Raw genomic sequence first — 15,577 nt, forward strand, 5'->3', positions numbered from 1 at the left:
GGAAAACATAAACGGCTACGTCTCTATTTGATTGAAACAGTCCTGGTATCTTGCCCATGATAATGAATTCCAACATGGCCGAAGTCCCACTTAGGACTAATGCCAGATATGTCAGAGATAGCTTAGCCAAGGGCTTGAGGTGTTTAGTCTATAGTTCTACAGATTGAGCAAGTCTCATTTTTACTATACCAACACATTCGTATTCCCATGCAGCGCATGAGCATAATATTCTATACTTGTAATTAGATTGTATCATTGTATGCTTTCTAATTTCCTTGTTACATTTTTCCATCTCGTTCGTGATAATCTAGTATAGCGCCCGCGTTGTCTGTGCATGCAGTCCGATGACATTTTCAATTTTGTTGCGACAATTGTTAACATTCATTAAAAGCTGCGCGCATGTCTGTCCGCGAAGTTTATAATTAGGCCCATGACAATCAAAATGCCGCTTGATTGGTGCAGCGGGTCGATGCGGCTCTCTGGCGGTGCTTTGATCTCTCGTGTTCATCTTTCAATTGAGGATGCTCAATCACTTTGATTGGTCCGCACAGGGAACGCACATAGGTAATATTTAACTAGTGACACAGAGTAACACAAGTGAATGTCTTTGATCTTTCAACCATGTACAGGACAGACATACGACAGTCATATAACTATAGGCTATTTGGTTAGTTATTCAAAAATTAAACCAATACTACGTGGTGTGTCCATACATACATATGTCCATGACTAATATGCTTGGTCTAATTAAACTTTTGGGCTGAAGTTACCCTGATAGCTCTTTAACTTGATGCAGCCATGAGCGACGATAAGTGCACTTCATGCTTCGCTATCAGCGCATTATAGCATATAGCCTACACAAGAAAACATAATTGCTTTGCCATAGTTTTGGCAATATGTATAATGGTATAAGTATATAAGATCAGATATTATTCCTCATGCTTGGTTCTTTAAATTGCTTTATTGAGTTGCATATAGATAGGCTGTGAGTCTGATGGAGAAATGATATAGATCTCATAAAACATATTTAAAGGAAAACTACATCTGATCTGCAAAACAGTATAGGCCTGGGGAAGTGAAAGATCAGTTTATAAACATAGCCTAAATGTCATAATGTCATGTTGTAATGCGTGATCTCTGCAGAATATAGCTGTCACCTATATGTGTCATGGTTGCCATGCCGCTATGACGACATGCACACCGTGGTCATAAACAGCTGCAGTTATCATATAAGTTATATCACATCATCATCATCACAGTCATACTCCGTCCAGAGCCCGTCCAAGCCCTATACTATTCGGCCCATCGCTGTTTATCCGGTGATGGATTCGCTACTTTGTTGGGTTGAGGGATGGCACATTCTTGACGAATGCACGTCACAGAGTATAGTCTTGCTCACAATTAGCTGAAGGAATCACTTGTCGATGAGATAGAACAGTGGTTCTCAAAGTGGGCTCCGGGGACCCCCAGGGGTCCTTGAGGGGGCTCCAGTGGGTCGCCGGCAAAATGAGTTAATAACCTCAAAATCGGTTTAACCACTTTAAAACCGCGGCTATATTTGAAAAAAGACAATCTACAAGCTCACAGGGTCGCCATGCCATTATTACAATTACAATGTGAGCTTGTAGATGATAGATCTGCTATAAAAATATAAATAATAAATATGACACAAAACATTTTCAGATGGGGATCCGCGATATTGTGGAAATATTATGAATTTGGGGGTCCTTGATGTGAAAAGGTGGAGGAGGAGGATATGACCTCCATGACAGGCACTAGCCTATAAGGAAAAAAATAAATAGCGCATCTATTGTGAACAAGTGCAATTCTATACCTCAACAAACACAGTTAGCTACACCTCACAAGCAGTTTGAAAGTACTAAAGTATAGGCTATAGGGTATAATGTCGAGGTTCAGAGCAGAGGCCTATAACCACATGAACCACATATTGCCTTGTGAGCCTGATCGTCAATTTTTGGCAAAAATATTTGGTGTAGGCCTATAGGGAAAAAAGTACTCCAACATACACTTGCATCTCAGGTCTGTTTTACTGAGGGTCATGTATAAGTGCGAGAAGATCAACGTTATTTTTTGGCTAATGTGCAGGCAATATTTGCTGGAAGCTGACATGAAATCGTAATCTTTTTTTGTAAGGCTATACTATTAATCACAATTGTGATGGGTTTATCTCTCCAGAATAGGCCTGCACACTCTACATAGTTTATTCCTCAGTAAATCATCACTGTAAATTACCAACGTGCTTTGCCTGTATGCTACCGTATTACCCCACAGAACTGATAAAAGAAAATCTATAATAAGACAACTTACTTTTTTCGGTCTCATCTTCCTTTTATATATATCTGTTTCACACAAGACAGTTTTTCCGTCCTCTCAGCGACTCTTGGAAAGTGTCCCTGCCCTTAGCCCTAAACTCCTCCTTGATGATCTGGCATGGCAACGGACAGTGGACCGAGGAGAGGAGTTGATAAATGATTACCCGAACAATGCCCACATTGTAGGCCTCCCCGAAACCTTCCACGGATGTCATATTCTCAAAGAATGTTAGCGCACGTCATGAGGATGTGCATGCTCTACATATAATACACTATATTCTGCGGTGGATGGAGGCCTATATCTATATCTGACTATAGGCTAATCTGAATAATATAATAATAATTTAAAAAATGTGTGTGTGTGTGTGTGTGTGTGTGTGTGTGTGTGTGTGTGTGTGTGTGTGTGTGTGTGTGTGTGTGTGTGTGTGTGTGTGTGTGTGTGTGTGTGTGTGTGTGTGTGTGTGTGTGTGTGTGTGTGTGTGTGTGTGTGACTGCATGTGCGCGCGTGCATGGAACATAATAATCATCTCGTGAGGCGGTGAGGTCGTGACCATCTTCTTCAATCGACCATTTTCCCCTCCTTTTCATCCTGATCCTGGCGAAGTGTCATCAACTACATACTCCCTAAGACGCGAATTTGTGGCTGCTTGTTGTTAACACAAATTCGGATCTACAGGGTAAATATAGATGACAGGTGGTCAGCGTCGACCGGCGAGGAAGTCTTATATGTTCCCCTTGACATTTGAATGTGAACATTTTACAGAATTCTTTACATTTTGTAAATAATAATAATAATTATATTAATTATTATTTAGTCCCCTTTATTCTTTATATGCTCACAATGCTCACATGTAGGCTATACATATGTAATAGCATAGCATAGGTTGGGACCCATGTGCACATCTTCAAAAGCACCTCCTCAAATGTGCAATGATTTTATTTCCAATGATTTGTTGAACTTATAACCTGATTTAATTATTATTTTTAAATTGTTGCTCAACGTCCAGCTGGCCTACTATAAAATAAAGAATAAAATATTGAAAAAAAATAATAATTGAATCTTGAATTATATCCTCTCATGAATGGAACCCGATCAGCCTTATAGCCTAGCCTATAGAACATTTATAATCATCTAATTCAATTTAAAAACTTTCATACAACTTTATTGTATGAGCTCTCTTTAAGGGGCGCATCTATAAAAAATGAAACACACAATGTCCTGTATTTCATTGGGAAATTATGCATGTTACAGACAGATGGAGAGCCTACACACTGTAATTTCTAATCCCTGATCGATCGCTGAACGGAACCTAATGGCGTTTGATGAACAATCTGACACGGCACGGCTTTGACGTCTCAATATGCGTTGACACTTTGACCCGTGTTTCACCCCTTATCCGTATAGGATCTGCACGGGAACAATTTCTTACGGACTCGCGTATTTGTATTAATATATAGTAACCTGCTTTCTGAAACAAGTCTCGGTTCGCGGCATTTGGTTGCCAGGGTCAGGGAGGGGAGAGCGAGGGGCAGTGGAAATATTTCCGTCTCAATAAGTGTCTGTCTGCTATAGGGTTAGACAAATGCCCGCCACTTCGACTGAAGAAAAAAAGGCAGAAGATAAAAATAACAAACATGTTGGAGCAGACATGGGCTTTCTATGTTCTGCCTTAACCTACATGGCCCCTAATGATAACAGCCGTGGCTGAGGAACCATCCATCAAAAGCCAAGCCGGTCTGAGGCGCTCTCTGCTGGCGTAGAAGAAGCGTTACATCATCATCATCATCATGAACACAACTCTGACTGGACTCTGTGAATGGCGACAAGATGGGCTGCAAAGTGGAGACCGTCTATTAAGAATAAACTAAATATAGGATACGTGTTAATCCGTTCGCCAACACGTTCCGGGTGACACATGATTGGGTGCATTTATTATTAAATCGGAAGGCCTATAACAATCACCAAATCATAGTCTATAAATAAATAACCACAGTGAAATGAAATAGCATGTTATTTAGATATATTTACACACACACTTTGTGATGTGGAAATATTGTGCATATAGGCCTATAACATTTAAAACGTATAGGCTATATAATGTTCAAGATGGCCCCATAGCTGTTGGTATAGGCTATTGGGCGGATATGATTTGAAATCAATATGTAGCCTATTGCTATTATCCTTATGGCTATTATTTTCCAGAGCTTATATACTTTCCAAAGCTGTCAATTTAAAGTAAAATAAATACAGTTTATACATTTATTTTATTGTATTAATTATGTAACTATTATTATGTTGTGTGTAGGCCTACTGTGTAGGCCCGAGTGTTGAGCGTGACAGTGCAATGTCTGAGCGAAGGCAGAGTCCTGCTTTCGGTGCAGCTGTGGTAGTAGTCTATCGTCTACTGACCCAGCGATGATCCCGACACTATGAATTATGCATGAGATCCGGGTACAGATTACCCCTATCAATATGCAATACTCATTACGCTGGTTAAATTGCCACTTAATAGTTATGAATATGTGAAAATGTCTGGACCCTTATAAGTTATATAGCCCAGCGTTTGGTTTCACTTGAAAGTGAAATGAGTTGTCAGGGTTTTTTCGTGTCGTTGCAGGTGAAGAGTAGCAATGGCTTTATTTTTTATTTTATTTTTTACATTTTATACAATTCTCCTTTTATTGATATAGACTAATAGACCTATAGCTTTGAGACTGTGATGTATTTATTAAAACAACTGAAGCTGCTCTCAATGAAGTTCCAACCCTAAGTTGTCCGATAGTTCACCTCTGCCCGCTCTGTGACTTGATAGATCAGGATAAATCACTGGGGGACCTCGCTCAAGTTCGTTTCATGGCAGCTCCATAAAAGCTCTTCACTGGACTACTAAAGGTCCAGTCTTGTTGTTTTCTCTCTCATCAATATAACGTATACTTCGGAAATAGAAACTCGTTGAATTTCGATCTCAACACGACAGGATCATGATGTTTCTTATAAATATATCAACTGCAAATGTATTTTGGCTAGTTTTTTTTTCATTAAACAAATAATAATAATAATTTGTTGTCCTTAATTGAATTCGGATTCAAGATTTAAGAGAAAATATTTCTGTTCCACAATCATAACTATCACGGAACAAAAAAAAAAGCATATTAGGCCTAATATATGTAAGCCATTAATTAGGCCTAATTTTTCAAGAAAGAAAAAAGTATACTTTTTAGATGCAGTTTTAAATGCAATGCGCTTTCTATATTTTTGTTGGAACAATAATAAGTCCACTTTCCCATATGATGTGGACATTACGAGCTCCCTAACTGGACACTACTCCAGGCCACCCTTTCGAATCCCATCGATGCAGTTAAGCCGTCACTTTCATTCAAGGTTGTGAATTATATAGTACATTGTCTACTCCCCAAAACCATAAAACCAACTTTATGGACCTCACGTGACTTTTCAGAGTCTGTAAGTAATATAGGCCTATACAATCTTTGGTAAGGGGGATTTTTACGAAGTTGGTGCTCTGTCCATATACCTGTAAAGACCCAATTTTGGATTTTATCAACACGATATTCTAACAGGCTTATAGGCGTCTAGCACACGAGGTCACGAGAGGTAAGTTTGGAATGCTACATCTTAATTTTCCCTGTGTGGGTATGCGTGTGTGTGTGTGTATGTGTGTGTTAAAAAAAAGTGGCCTAAAGGTAATCATTCAATAATTTGACCCACTCTTCAGTTCAACAACTGACAAAGTTTTTTTTTAAGGCTAGTAAGTCATTAACAAATCTGTACCACATGCGGCACGCGAACATATAGCTTAAAGTTATTGCCATGGGTTCCCGTGGTGGGTGCATGTTATTCGTATACTGCCCGATATAACTTAACTATATATGGCAACTTTGTTTTAATATATAGGTAATTGATAATATCATATTGGAACACATTGAAAGCAATTGAGAGAAACTTTATTTCAAGCGCTATGAGTTCACTTACAAATACAAAAAGCTTATTGGCGAAAATGCTTACATCACTGTTGCCTATATATATCCACATAATAACCCTTTGCACAAAAAATGTATCACATTGACAGGTTGAATACATTTACATTGCTCATAATTAGTTCTAAACAATAGATGCACAAAATGGTTCTATAGCTATACACATTGGCATGTTTATGAAAATCATGATCTGCCCACAAGATAACCATCAAAAGAGCATTGAAACTTACACTAAAGCGCTTTGAATGGCCCCATCATACATTAGGTTTACATTCAATGAAGAGCAGCATATGGTTTGGAAACGTTTAAACTGTACACTGAATTTTACTCCTGTTAGACCGTCAAGAAGTTACACAATAAACAGCTCAAGTGAATCATGGCAACCTTCAAGAGAGCAAAAAGCATGGACATCAATTACCCCAATAATATTTACACATCTCTTATTATTTTCAAATGACAACTAAGCTATCATAGTACAACAGTCAACTAAAATAGTGTTTTAAGACCACAGAATACTTCTTTGTCTATCACAATAACATGCTGAAAGGTGCTGCGCTTTCCATAGCTTTACAGTACTCATGGATGTCCCCCACCCCCCTCAAACGCCATCATCTCTGGCAAGTTATTCAAAACTCAATTGTGGAAGGCGCTCCCTCCTGTCACAAGGCTCATGCTTTTCAGTTTATTGTCCTTCTTCCATTTCATCCTGCGATTCTGGAACCAGATTTTGATCTGTCGTTCCGAGAGACACAGCGTGTGGGCTATCTCTATCCTCCGCCGTCTGGTAAGGTACCTATTGAAGTGAAACTCTTTCTCCAGTTCTAGCGTCTGGTAGCGGGTGTATGCAGTTCGGGCCCTTTTCCCATCAGGTCCAGTCATATCTAAATTTCATAAAAAAGCCAGACATTAGCAACGGCCATCACTTAACAACACATGGGAAATTGTTGCATTTTGGGGGGCTGCACAATTATTTATAGGACGATGACTATACATTGGGGAAGTGTTCAAATGTGCTTATAAACATGCATCCAATATATTCGCACCCATTTCAAATGCTTACTGACTTATAAGCCTATAATTAAACCTACAGCCTGAGCCAACATGAGCCCAATCGAGTTCCAGAATTTTAGTACAAAATTCCATCAAACATGTTTCACAAATTCACTTAGATCGTTATGGCTAAATGGTATTCTACTACATGAAGGTATAAACTCTAACTGACCTGTACCCTCATCAAAATCCCTATCACACAAAGACTATACAAACATCATCCTCACTGACCTAGGCTTACTCATGCAACACTTGACAGATTTATGACACTTCGCCAATCGACAGCATGACCCTACTAAAACACAATAGTGTAATTATAGCTACCGTGGCTTATGTGCAGTTTCCTCATCCAGGGGAATATCTGTGGCGTTTGGCAATCATTCGATGTTGGAGTTGAGGAGGTGGCGTTGGGTTCCTGGTGCTGCTGCTGCTGCTGCTGCTGCTGCTGTTGCTGCTGCTGCTGCTGCTGCGCTCTGGGTGCCGTGCCGGCGCCGCTGGTGTGTGCACCTTCCTCGGTCTCGGTGGCGGCGATGGTGGCGGTATCCTCTATCTCCGTGAAATGAGCGTTGTTGTTTTTGTTGAGATTGTTGCCGCCGGTCGAGGTCGCGCTCCGGTCAGACGGAGGAGAGGGGCTTTTTAGTTCCAGATCCTCGCGGTTGTTGGCCGTGGCGCACGGCACGGAATCTGGAGACGACAGCGAGCAGTTGGTTTGTCTGTACCGGGCGTCCGGCCCGAAGCCGCGGGCATCGTCTCCCACAGCCCCGAAGTGGCTGCTAGTGTTGGTGCGGTTTACGGTTAGGTCCATGCCATTGTAGTTGTAGCCGAAAGACCCGGAGTGCATGGTGCCAGGGTCTCTGAACGAACCGTTCACGGCGCCGTTAGTCCCATAATTTAGTAACTGATAGTCGGAGCCATTTGGATAGCGCCCTGAGAACGAGTTTACAAAGTAAGAGCTCATTTGCTTGGTTTTAAAGCCTCGATTTGTAGATCTTTGTCGCTATAATCCTGTGCTTGCACGATTTATGATGCAATCATGAATTATAGCAATGAAGCCCTACTGTACTTTGCCAGGTATGCGGCCAAATATGGGAGAGCGTTCAGGAATCACGTGCCTTTGTTGACCAGTCGTAAATTCTCACTGATGACTTCAAGAGGTAATTCATGCTCTATGGTTACAAATGATGACGAAATGATGGTCGTTAGACCCCAGTCAATGGTGCCTCCCCATTGCGCGCTGTGGTCCGTATAGGTAGAGAGCGCCATCTTTTGGTGAAATGGGGTATCGTCTCACGGGGGCGGTATCGGGCCCTATAACCATTTATCATTTATGTAACGTAGTGATTATATAGGCCACAAAAGGCTCAGGTAACTCATATTAGAGACTTGCACACGCAACTGTAGGCAACTGTAGAGACTTGCTAACTAAACTGTTGGAAACTAGAGACGTATGCAACTATATTATTGGCAAATGTATGTTTATTAGCTAGATTTATGAAATTGGAATCATGTTTATCGTAGTTGAGAACAAACTCCATGCAGGTTTCAGAAAAGAAGGAACTTGAAAAGTGCTTTGTAATTTTATAATATTGATGATAATACTTATAATTATTAATCATAATAGGCCTAATAACAATATTAATCATAATAATAATCATAATTGTATTGATCATAATTGCAATAATAGTTTTAGTAATATAGTGAGAATAGTAATAATGGTAATACAAATATAATAAGAATAAAGCACATTCAGCAGCATTTTGTTGTGGCATGCGCCAATAACCACCAGATTTCCAGTATATTTACACAAAAGCTTTTATTTCTATGTACAATTACCTAAACAAAAATATTGCACATGAAATCCAGATGTGCATTAATAGACACATGGGTGAAACAGCAATAAATAACATGGATTTGTCATCTGTACAAAACTTGAAACGTGTTTTTTATGGCACAGCTGTAAACAACAAGCCTACAGTAGAACATACTAGCCTATACACCACACAATGTACATGAGGCCAAAGCCTCGGTGAATGCCATGGGGAAGAAAACATATAAGAGGCCATACGATAATGAGGTATAACAACATGGTCAGAAACTAAAAACACCAAAACAAATATTTACATTTGGCAAATTGGCACATTTGCATATAAGTCCCCTCTAAACGCACTAAGCACGAGAACAAACAGAAGAGCACCAGCATGGTTTGAACATAATATAGCCTACATACATTAGCGTGCAGATATTCAAATGAAATCTACTACTCTACAAGTCTACACAACATGTTTCTCCACTGAGTTATACGCAATTATCTACAAAGAAATTATACATGGATCTTCACATTTCTGAACGTGTACACAACAGAGTCCCGGGCGGCTCATTTAACTCCGAGAGGGCAGTGAAAGGGTACCTATAGTCGACATATAATGGGGCCTTCATGGACGCAGTGTTATGGGCATATAGAAATCAAATAATCTGTGTAAATTTGTGTAAATGTGTCTATTTGTAACTCCCAGAGTGTATAAATGCAACCAAATGGCCCCGCACGGGTCCAAATGCTTACATTGGCACACCTGTGTAGCCCAGGCCTATCCGTTTTCACTCAATCAGGAGGTTAAATCAACACTCGGGCATTTTGCTGTGATGGGCTATAATACTTTGAGTGCACACATAAAGGCCAACAGTGTCTTTTCAGTTGGACTTTTTCTCTGTCTCCTCTTCTTCCTCGGACGGTTTGGAAGGTTGGAGGAGTTTGTTTTCCTTCTTCCATTTCATTCGACGGTTCTGAAACCAGATCTTGATCTGGCGTTCCGTGAGGCACAGGGCATGGGAGATCTCGATCCGCCGACGCCTCGTCAGATACCTATTGAAGTGGAATTCTTTCTCCAGCTCCAGAGTCTGGTAGCGGGTGTAGGTCTGTCGGCCCCTGCGTCCAGTGCTGCCAAAAGTTCCTGCATGCGTGGGGCAAAGGAAAGGCGAGAGAAGCGTTAATATCCATGCTTCATTAAAACAGACAGTGGTTCTCAAAGTGGGGCCCAGGGACCCCAAGGGGTCATTGGGGGGGTTCCAGGGGGTCCCCATAAATTAGTTAATATAGCTTTTTTTCTTAAACAGTTTGACCCTATATATATAGGCTATATGTTGGCTATTTCAAAATAGTCGATCTACAAGCTCATCGCAATGCGTTGTAGAGCTGCTATATATTACAAAAGATATATGGCCTACATCTTAAAAATGTGGAATATTTTTGAAACATTTTACAACACACATGACAACGATACACAACATGTTTTCAGATCCGGGTCCGTGGCCAAATGATATTGATTTGGGAGTCCTGAACATGAAAATGTGAGAACCACTGCGCTAAAAGCGGCATTCTTAACATTGTCTCATTTGTCTCAATTGACCCATTAATGTATCATTAGCCTATTGCATTATACATGCAATAACTTAATAATTTAAGAACAACATTGTGTATTTCTATTTTGCCGATTTCAAAGATACAATATGACTTTGCATGGCTTATGTCGAGGCCCATGGGTTGCGTGTCTAATGGTGATATTATAGCCAAAGTCCCGGGGCATATGACGATCATAGCCTACTATTCGGGTTGAGATGGCCTCATCAGTATAGCCATTAATAATCTTAAACGTCACAAACGGTTCATGTCAATACTAATCGCTTCTTTATATATGTTTTATTTCTTTTGTGATGCTAAATGAAGCTGTTTAAATGTGATGGCAAAGTAGGCTATACGCTTTTTTGTTGTTGTCCTTATATATGCCATGCGAAGCAGCGCAGCTGAGGATGCGGGGAGGATACTGTATACTCTATAGACAGACAGCATGACATGATACAGTACAGACTCTATCCGATATACACTAACACGGAAACTCAAGAAACACAAGCCTATATATACACATGTGTGTATAGCTTCACTCACCGGCAGTACAAGCGTTCATCCTCTGCATCCACGGATAAATCAGAGACGAGGACTTGTCGTCAATACTGCTGCTCATGTTTACATTGTGCTCCGGGCAGTCCGACTTGCGCTGGTCCTGCGTTACGAACAGCGGCTGCTCCGCGTCTCGACTGGCGGCGAACGCGCAGGCTCCCTCACTGTCCTTGTAAAAAGTCCCGACCGCGTTGTAGTCGCAGGGCGCGCCGCCGTTGGCTCGGCCGTAGAGGGCAGCGGCGGCGGCGGCGGCGCTCGTTTGCTGGTAATATGATGCCGGGTAAACCTTCTCCTGCATGTTGGCCGCGCCATACGTGGCCGCATTGGAATAGTGTCTTAAAGGGTCGGTATATCCCGAGGAATATAGCGGTATCTGACCCAGGAGAGAGTCCTGTCCTCCCGGTAGAGACACGGGAAAAGTTGAGTTAACAAAATAGGAACTCATTGGACGGACAACTGGTATACTCCGGAGGAATATGATTTGTTGTCTTTTATAGTCCAAGTGGTTTTGCCATTACTTTATCGGAGATTTGGTTTTTGCTGAAGGGGGTTGCGAGGTACCACTGAATACAGAGGGGAACTGTACCATCTGATCAGCGTCTGGCCAATCACTGGCGTCTGTGGTTGCACTATTGCACCCATGGGGGGCTCTTGTTGCGTGCAGGGGTCCCCAGTGAATCGAAATGAAGCGCAAGAGCTTGTCGGGCTCTCAACACACAATGAGATGCCTGGATTCATACAAAATGACCATGCTGCTTATGAAAATATCATATGAAATAACACATCATTTCGCTCAGTGCTAGTATCGCACAATACAATAAGACTGGCCGAAGTAGCCAATACCCCCCCCCCCCCCCCCCCATCGTAAGCAAGTGCGCGCGCACTTGCACACACACACACACACACACACACACACACACACACACACACACACACACACACACACACACACACACACACACACACACAGTTCTTTTTTTATCCACAACAGAAAAAAAGGAACTAATCACATCGCAAACACTTTTGCGCATGCAGTGTTTCCTTTTACGCACGAATTACGCACGGCCGACTCTCTCTCTCTCTCCCCCCCCTCTCTCTCTCTCTCTCTCTCTCTCTCTCTCTCTCCCTCTCTCTTTCTCTCATCCTTGCACTGTCTCCTGTTCATTCTCTCTCTCTCTTTTTGCTCTCTCGTTCTTGTGGTTGAAATCAATGTGCATCCTAATTTCCCCTTTCAGTTTTGTCAAAGCAAGTCCAATAACTACAATATAGTTCTGCTTACTGTAACTGTATTTACAGACCGATTGTCATGCGCAAAATGTTTATTTAATCAATCAAAAACTAACCGCAATTTGCCTATACTGTATGTATGCCATATATATACACCAAAACACACTTTTCTTTCTTATTCCCAATAGTATACGAGCAAGACAGAAGGATGATATAGACGACTGTCCACCGACGTGGACAGAGCACGGACACATCAACCTTACCAGCAGTCGTGACGACGTGGACATTTCTTACATTAAAAAATATTAGACAGCCTTCCCAGTAAGTAAAACAGCGGTTTGTTATTCGAATATATAGGCATAGTGCTTAAAATGCATGCAATGTCATTAATATTATCATTACATTATTAGTATCATTGTTATTGTTATTACGGCTATAATAATACTAGTAATGATGATACCATATAATATAGTACATTTGCGTTATTTCAGCGCCTCGTCAATGAAGGCCTTTGCGTTCTGCAGTTTGGCCCTACAAGATTTCAGTCTTTCCTTCTTTTAGCTATTGTGTGTTTTATTTTATTTCTATTTATAGCCTACTATAAATCCACATGTGCCCTGAAAAAATATACATCCAGCCCCCTGCAGCTCAATGTATACACGATACCATTGTTTAAAACTCATTTAAAAAGTAATGAAAATGGGGGAAAGTTATCTGAATAAATGGTCTCATATTTATACACTGTTGTGAACGATTGAATGAAATGTGCACATATTTATTTAGGTATATATATCATATATTTCCTCATTGCTTCTCCATTGCTCGGTCCTTTTGCATCCAGAAATGGCATCCATATACAATGCATGCATCCGGCTTGTACAATATAGGCCTACATATTCATATATTGCTATTAGACGGCGGTTGGACGGTTCCATGTTTTATTCCACATGTAAGAAAAACTAACGGGGAAATAATAGGCCTACAACTTATAAACCTTTAAATGTCACACACCTTTTGAAAGAAGAGACTGCATAATTTGGAAATGGGCCAGAGAAAACGAATGTTGGATTAATTGTACGTCATAAAATCACAAACAGGGCCATGCACATTCAAACAAAGAGAAACAGGCGCTTTATAAACATGCGAAACTGACTATAATGGGTGGGCGAGGTGTTCCATGTGTGGAATATCGTTATATTTTTGATCAGTCACATTAAATAATATTCAGTCTGATTCGTTAACTCGTTTTAAAGTGTTAAACCAGGTCTCACCAGTAGAGCAGGCCCTCGCCATTACCATCATTACCATCACCATCAGCATCATCATAGTCCAGCTTGCATGCATGGCCTATACAGTTAAGCCAACGCAGTTTTATGCCACAATACATTATTTCAGCCTTCTATAGGCTATACCTCAACCTTGGAATAACCATTTTTCTTCTATATTTTGGTTATTTCAACATCTATTTTGGCTTTCTCATATATAGGGCAGCTCGTGACGATGCTGCGGCATAGAGTGCTCGTTATACGTATACAAAGGTAAGCAGCCTTTTTTTGTGAATAGCGCGAATAACGCTTGAATCCACATATAGCATGAAACACTGTAACGAATTCTAATTATACTGTTCATAGGAAGAAGAGAAAAGCTTATATCCATTTCACCAAAAGGTAAACAAAAGCGCCGAACACCATCCCGCGAAACAAGATCACAGCAGCATGGCGTCGTGAACATGGTTGCCCTTACCTTTGTTGATAATCCATCATTTGGAGTGTGAGTGACAGTCTGGAGGAGCTCCGCTTTCCTCGTTCCAAGTCCAACGCACTGATAATGCATGTTTAGTGCATTAAGTGATTCCAGTAAAGATCACTCCACCATCCTGTGGGCACTGATTTCCCATTTTCACCAATGCAAGTGGAAGTATTAAGCCACATTATGGCGGTTGATGCTGAAAGGTTGCTGCAGTATGGCTCCATCGCTCAGGTTTGATCACCAACGGACGTTCCCAAAACTGACCACCTTTTCATTACACACAGGAATGGACGCGTATTGCATAAACAAAGAAGAGCCAAGGACAAAAAAACGTTGTTAGTAGTGTTGTTAACTGAATGAGCGGTGCATAGCAGCTGCAATATAACCTCATGGGAAATAAGTTCCCATTCCTGCTGTTCACATGACCGTCCGCAGCCAATCCCAGAGCCCGCCGAGTCGTAAAGTTCCAGCGCAAAGTTGTAAATTTTCATAAACCAGCACCCCGTATTTGTGCTTTCAGGGATTCTCTGCTTTTTCCCGCCGCCATCTTGATTTTTCTTTAGAAAAAGATAATATATATTTTTAAAATACGTAGCCAAAAGGCGCTATACACGATCAAGGTGCGCAATACTGTAAGAGAATAGGGTGTTTGTGGCGATTTATATAGGCATGAGCAGATTGATTTAAAAAGGTCTATTGATTGTTTGACACTTCACGAGATTATTTGGCCTATTAGCTGATACTCTGACTATACCCATAAGTGTGCCTTTGCGTGCATATATAGGCGTCATTTAGTCGATCATAAACATTTAGCTCACTGAAAACAAATTAAATAATTGTCCAAATCAGAATTATATTAGTGTAGATTGTATAGACTGTAGACGTCTGGTATAGCGCCTATAGGCCTACTATAATTTAAGTGCAGTAGCCTATAGTCTGTTGCCTTTAAGTGAGTTTTTTTTACTCTCTCTTTACTCAAATAGCCTACTTTATAGACATGGCATTTTAGACAATTAAGTCCCCTCCATGGAAGAGTACTAAGCTAGTAAGCGCCAAAAGTAGCCTATAGGCGAGTTCTTTCAATCAATGCAGATCAGGTTGGCATTGACCGTCCGTACCAGGCCTTGGTGAAAGATGGAAATTGTAGGCTGATTGTGTTACTTGCGATCGGCCAATTTAAGGTTCAAATTCAATGTCCATGAAGCAGGATTTGTTTTTCCACATAAGAATATACCTTTAAAAAATAATAAACTTGTAGTCAAGTATAGTG

The 15,577-nt window shown here is 40.8% G+C and overlaps 2 protein-coding genes and 1 long non-coding RNA gene across 3 annotated transcripts in view; 1 reads left to right on the forward strand and 2 right to left on the reverse strand.

The window, feature by feature from the left end:
* Window positions 1-15,577, forward strand: part of LOC306915519 — a 38,528-nt gene that overhangs the window by 14,670 nt on the left and 8,281 nt on the right. Inside the window, exons 3-4 of the long non-coding RNA XR_013788835.1 lie at window positions 12,747-12,879; window positions 14,045-14,096. This is a non-coding gene — a long non-coding RNA (uncharacterized lncRNA). The remainder of the gene's footprint in view (window positions 1-12,746; window positions 12,880-14,044; window positions 14,097-15,577) is intronic.
* On the reverse strand, window positions 6,963-8,381 carry hoxb5b (homeobox B5b; the record flags this gene model as incomplete). The annotated part of the gene is made up of 2 exons (XM_079492883.1): window positions 7,704-8,381; window positions 6,963-7,210 (listed from the first exon to the last, which is right to left on the reverse strand). The coding sequence occupies exons 1-2, from the start codon at window positions 8,335-8,337 to the stop codon at window positions 6,963-6,965; spliced, it is 882 nt and encodes a 293-aa protein (XP_079349009.1). The 5' UTR covers window positions 8,338-8,381.
* Window positions 10,068-11,776, reverse strand: hoxb6b (homeobox B6b; the record flags this gene model as incomplete). Its single annotated transcript, XM_079493565.1, has 2 exons — window positions 10,068-10,327; window positions 11,320-11,776. The coding sequence occupies 2 exons, from the start codon at window positions 11,774-11,776 to the stop codon at window positions 10,068-10,070; spliced, it is 717 nt and encodes a 238-aa protein (XP_079349691.1).

Source organism: Electrona antarctica, assembly GCF_951216825.1.
Source record: "Electrona antarctica genome assembly, chromosome: 22".
NCBI lineage: Eukaryota > Metazoa > Chordata > Actinopteri > Myctophiformes > Myctophidae > Electrona > Electrona antarctica.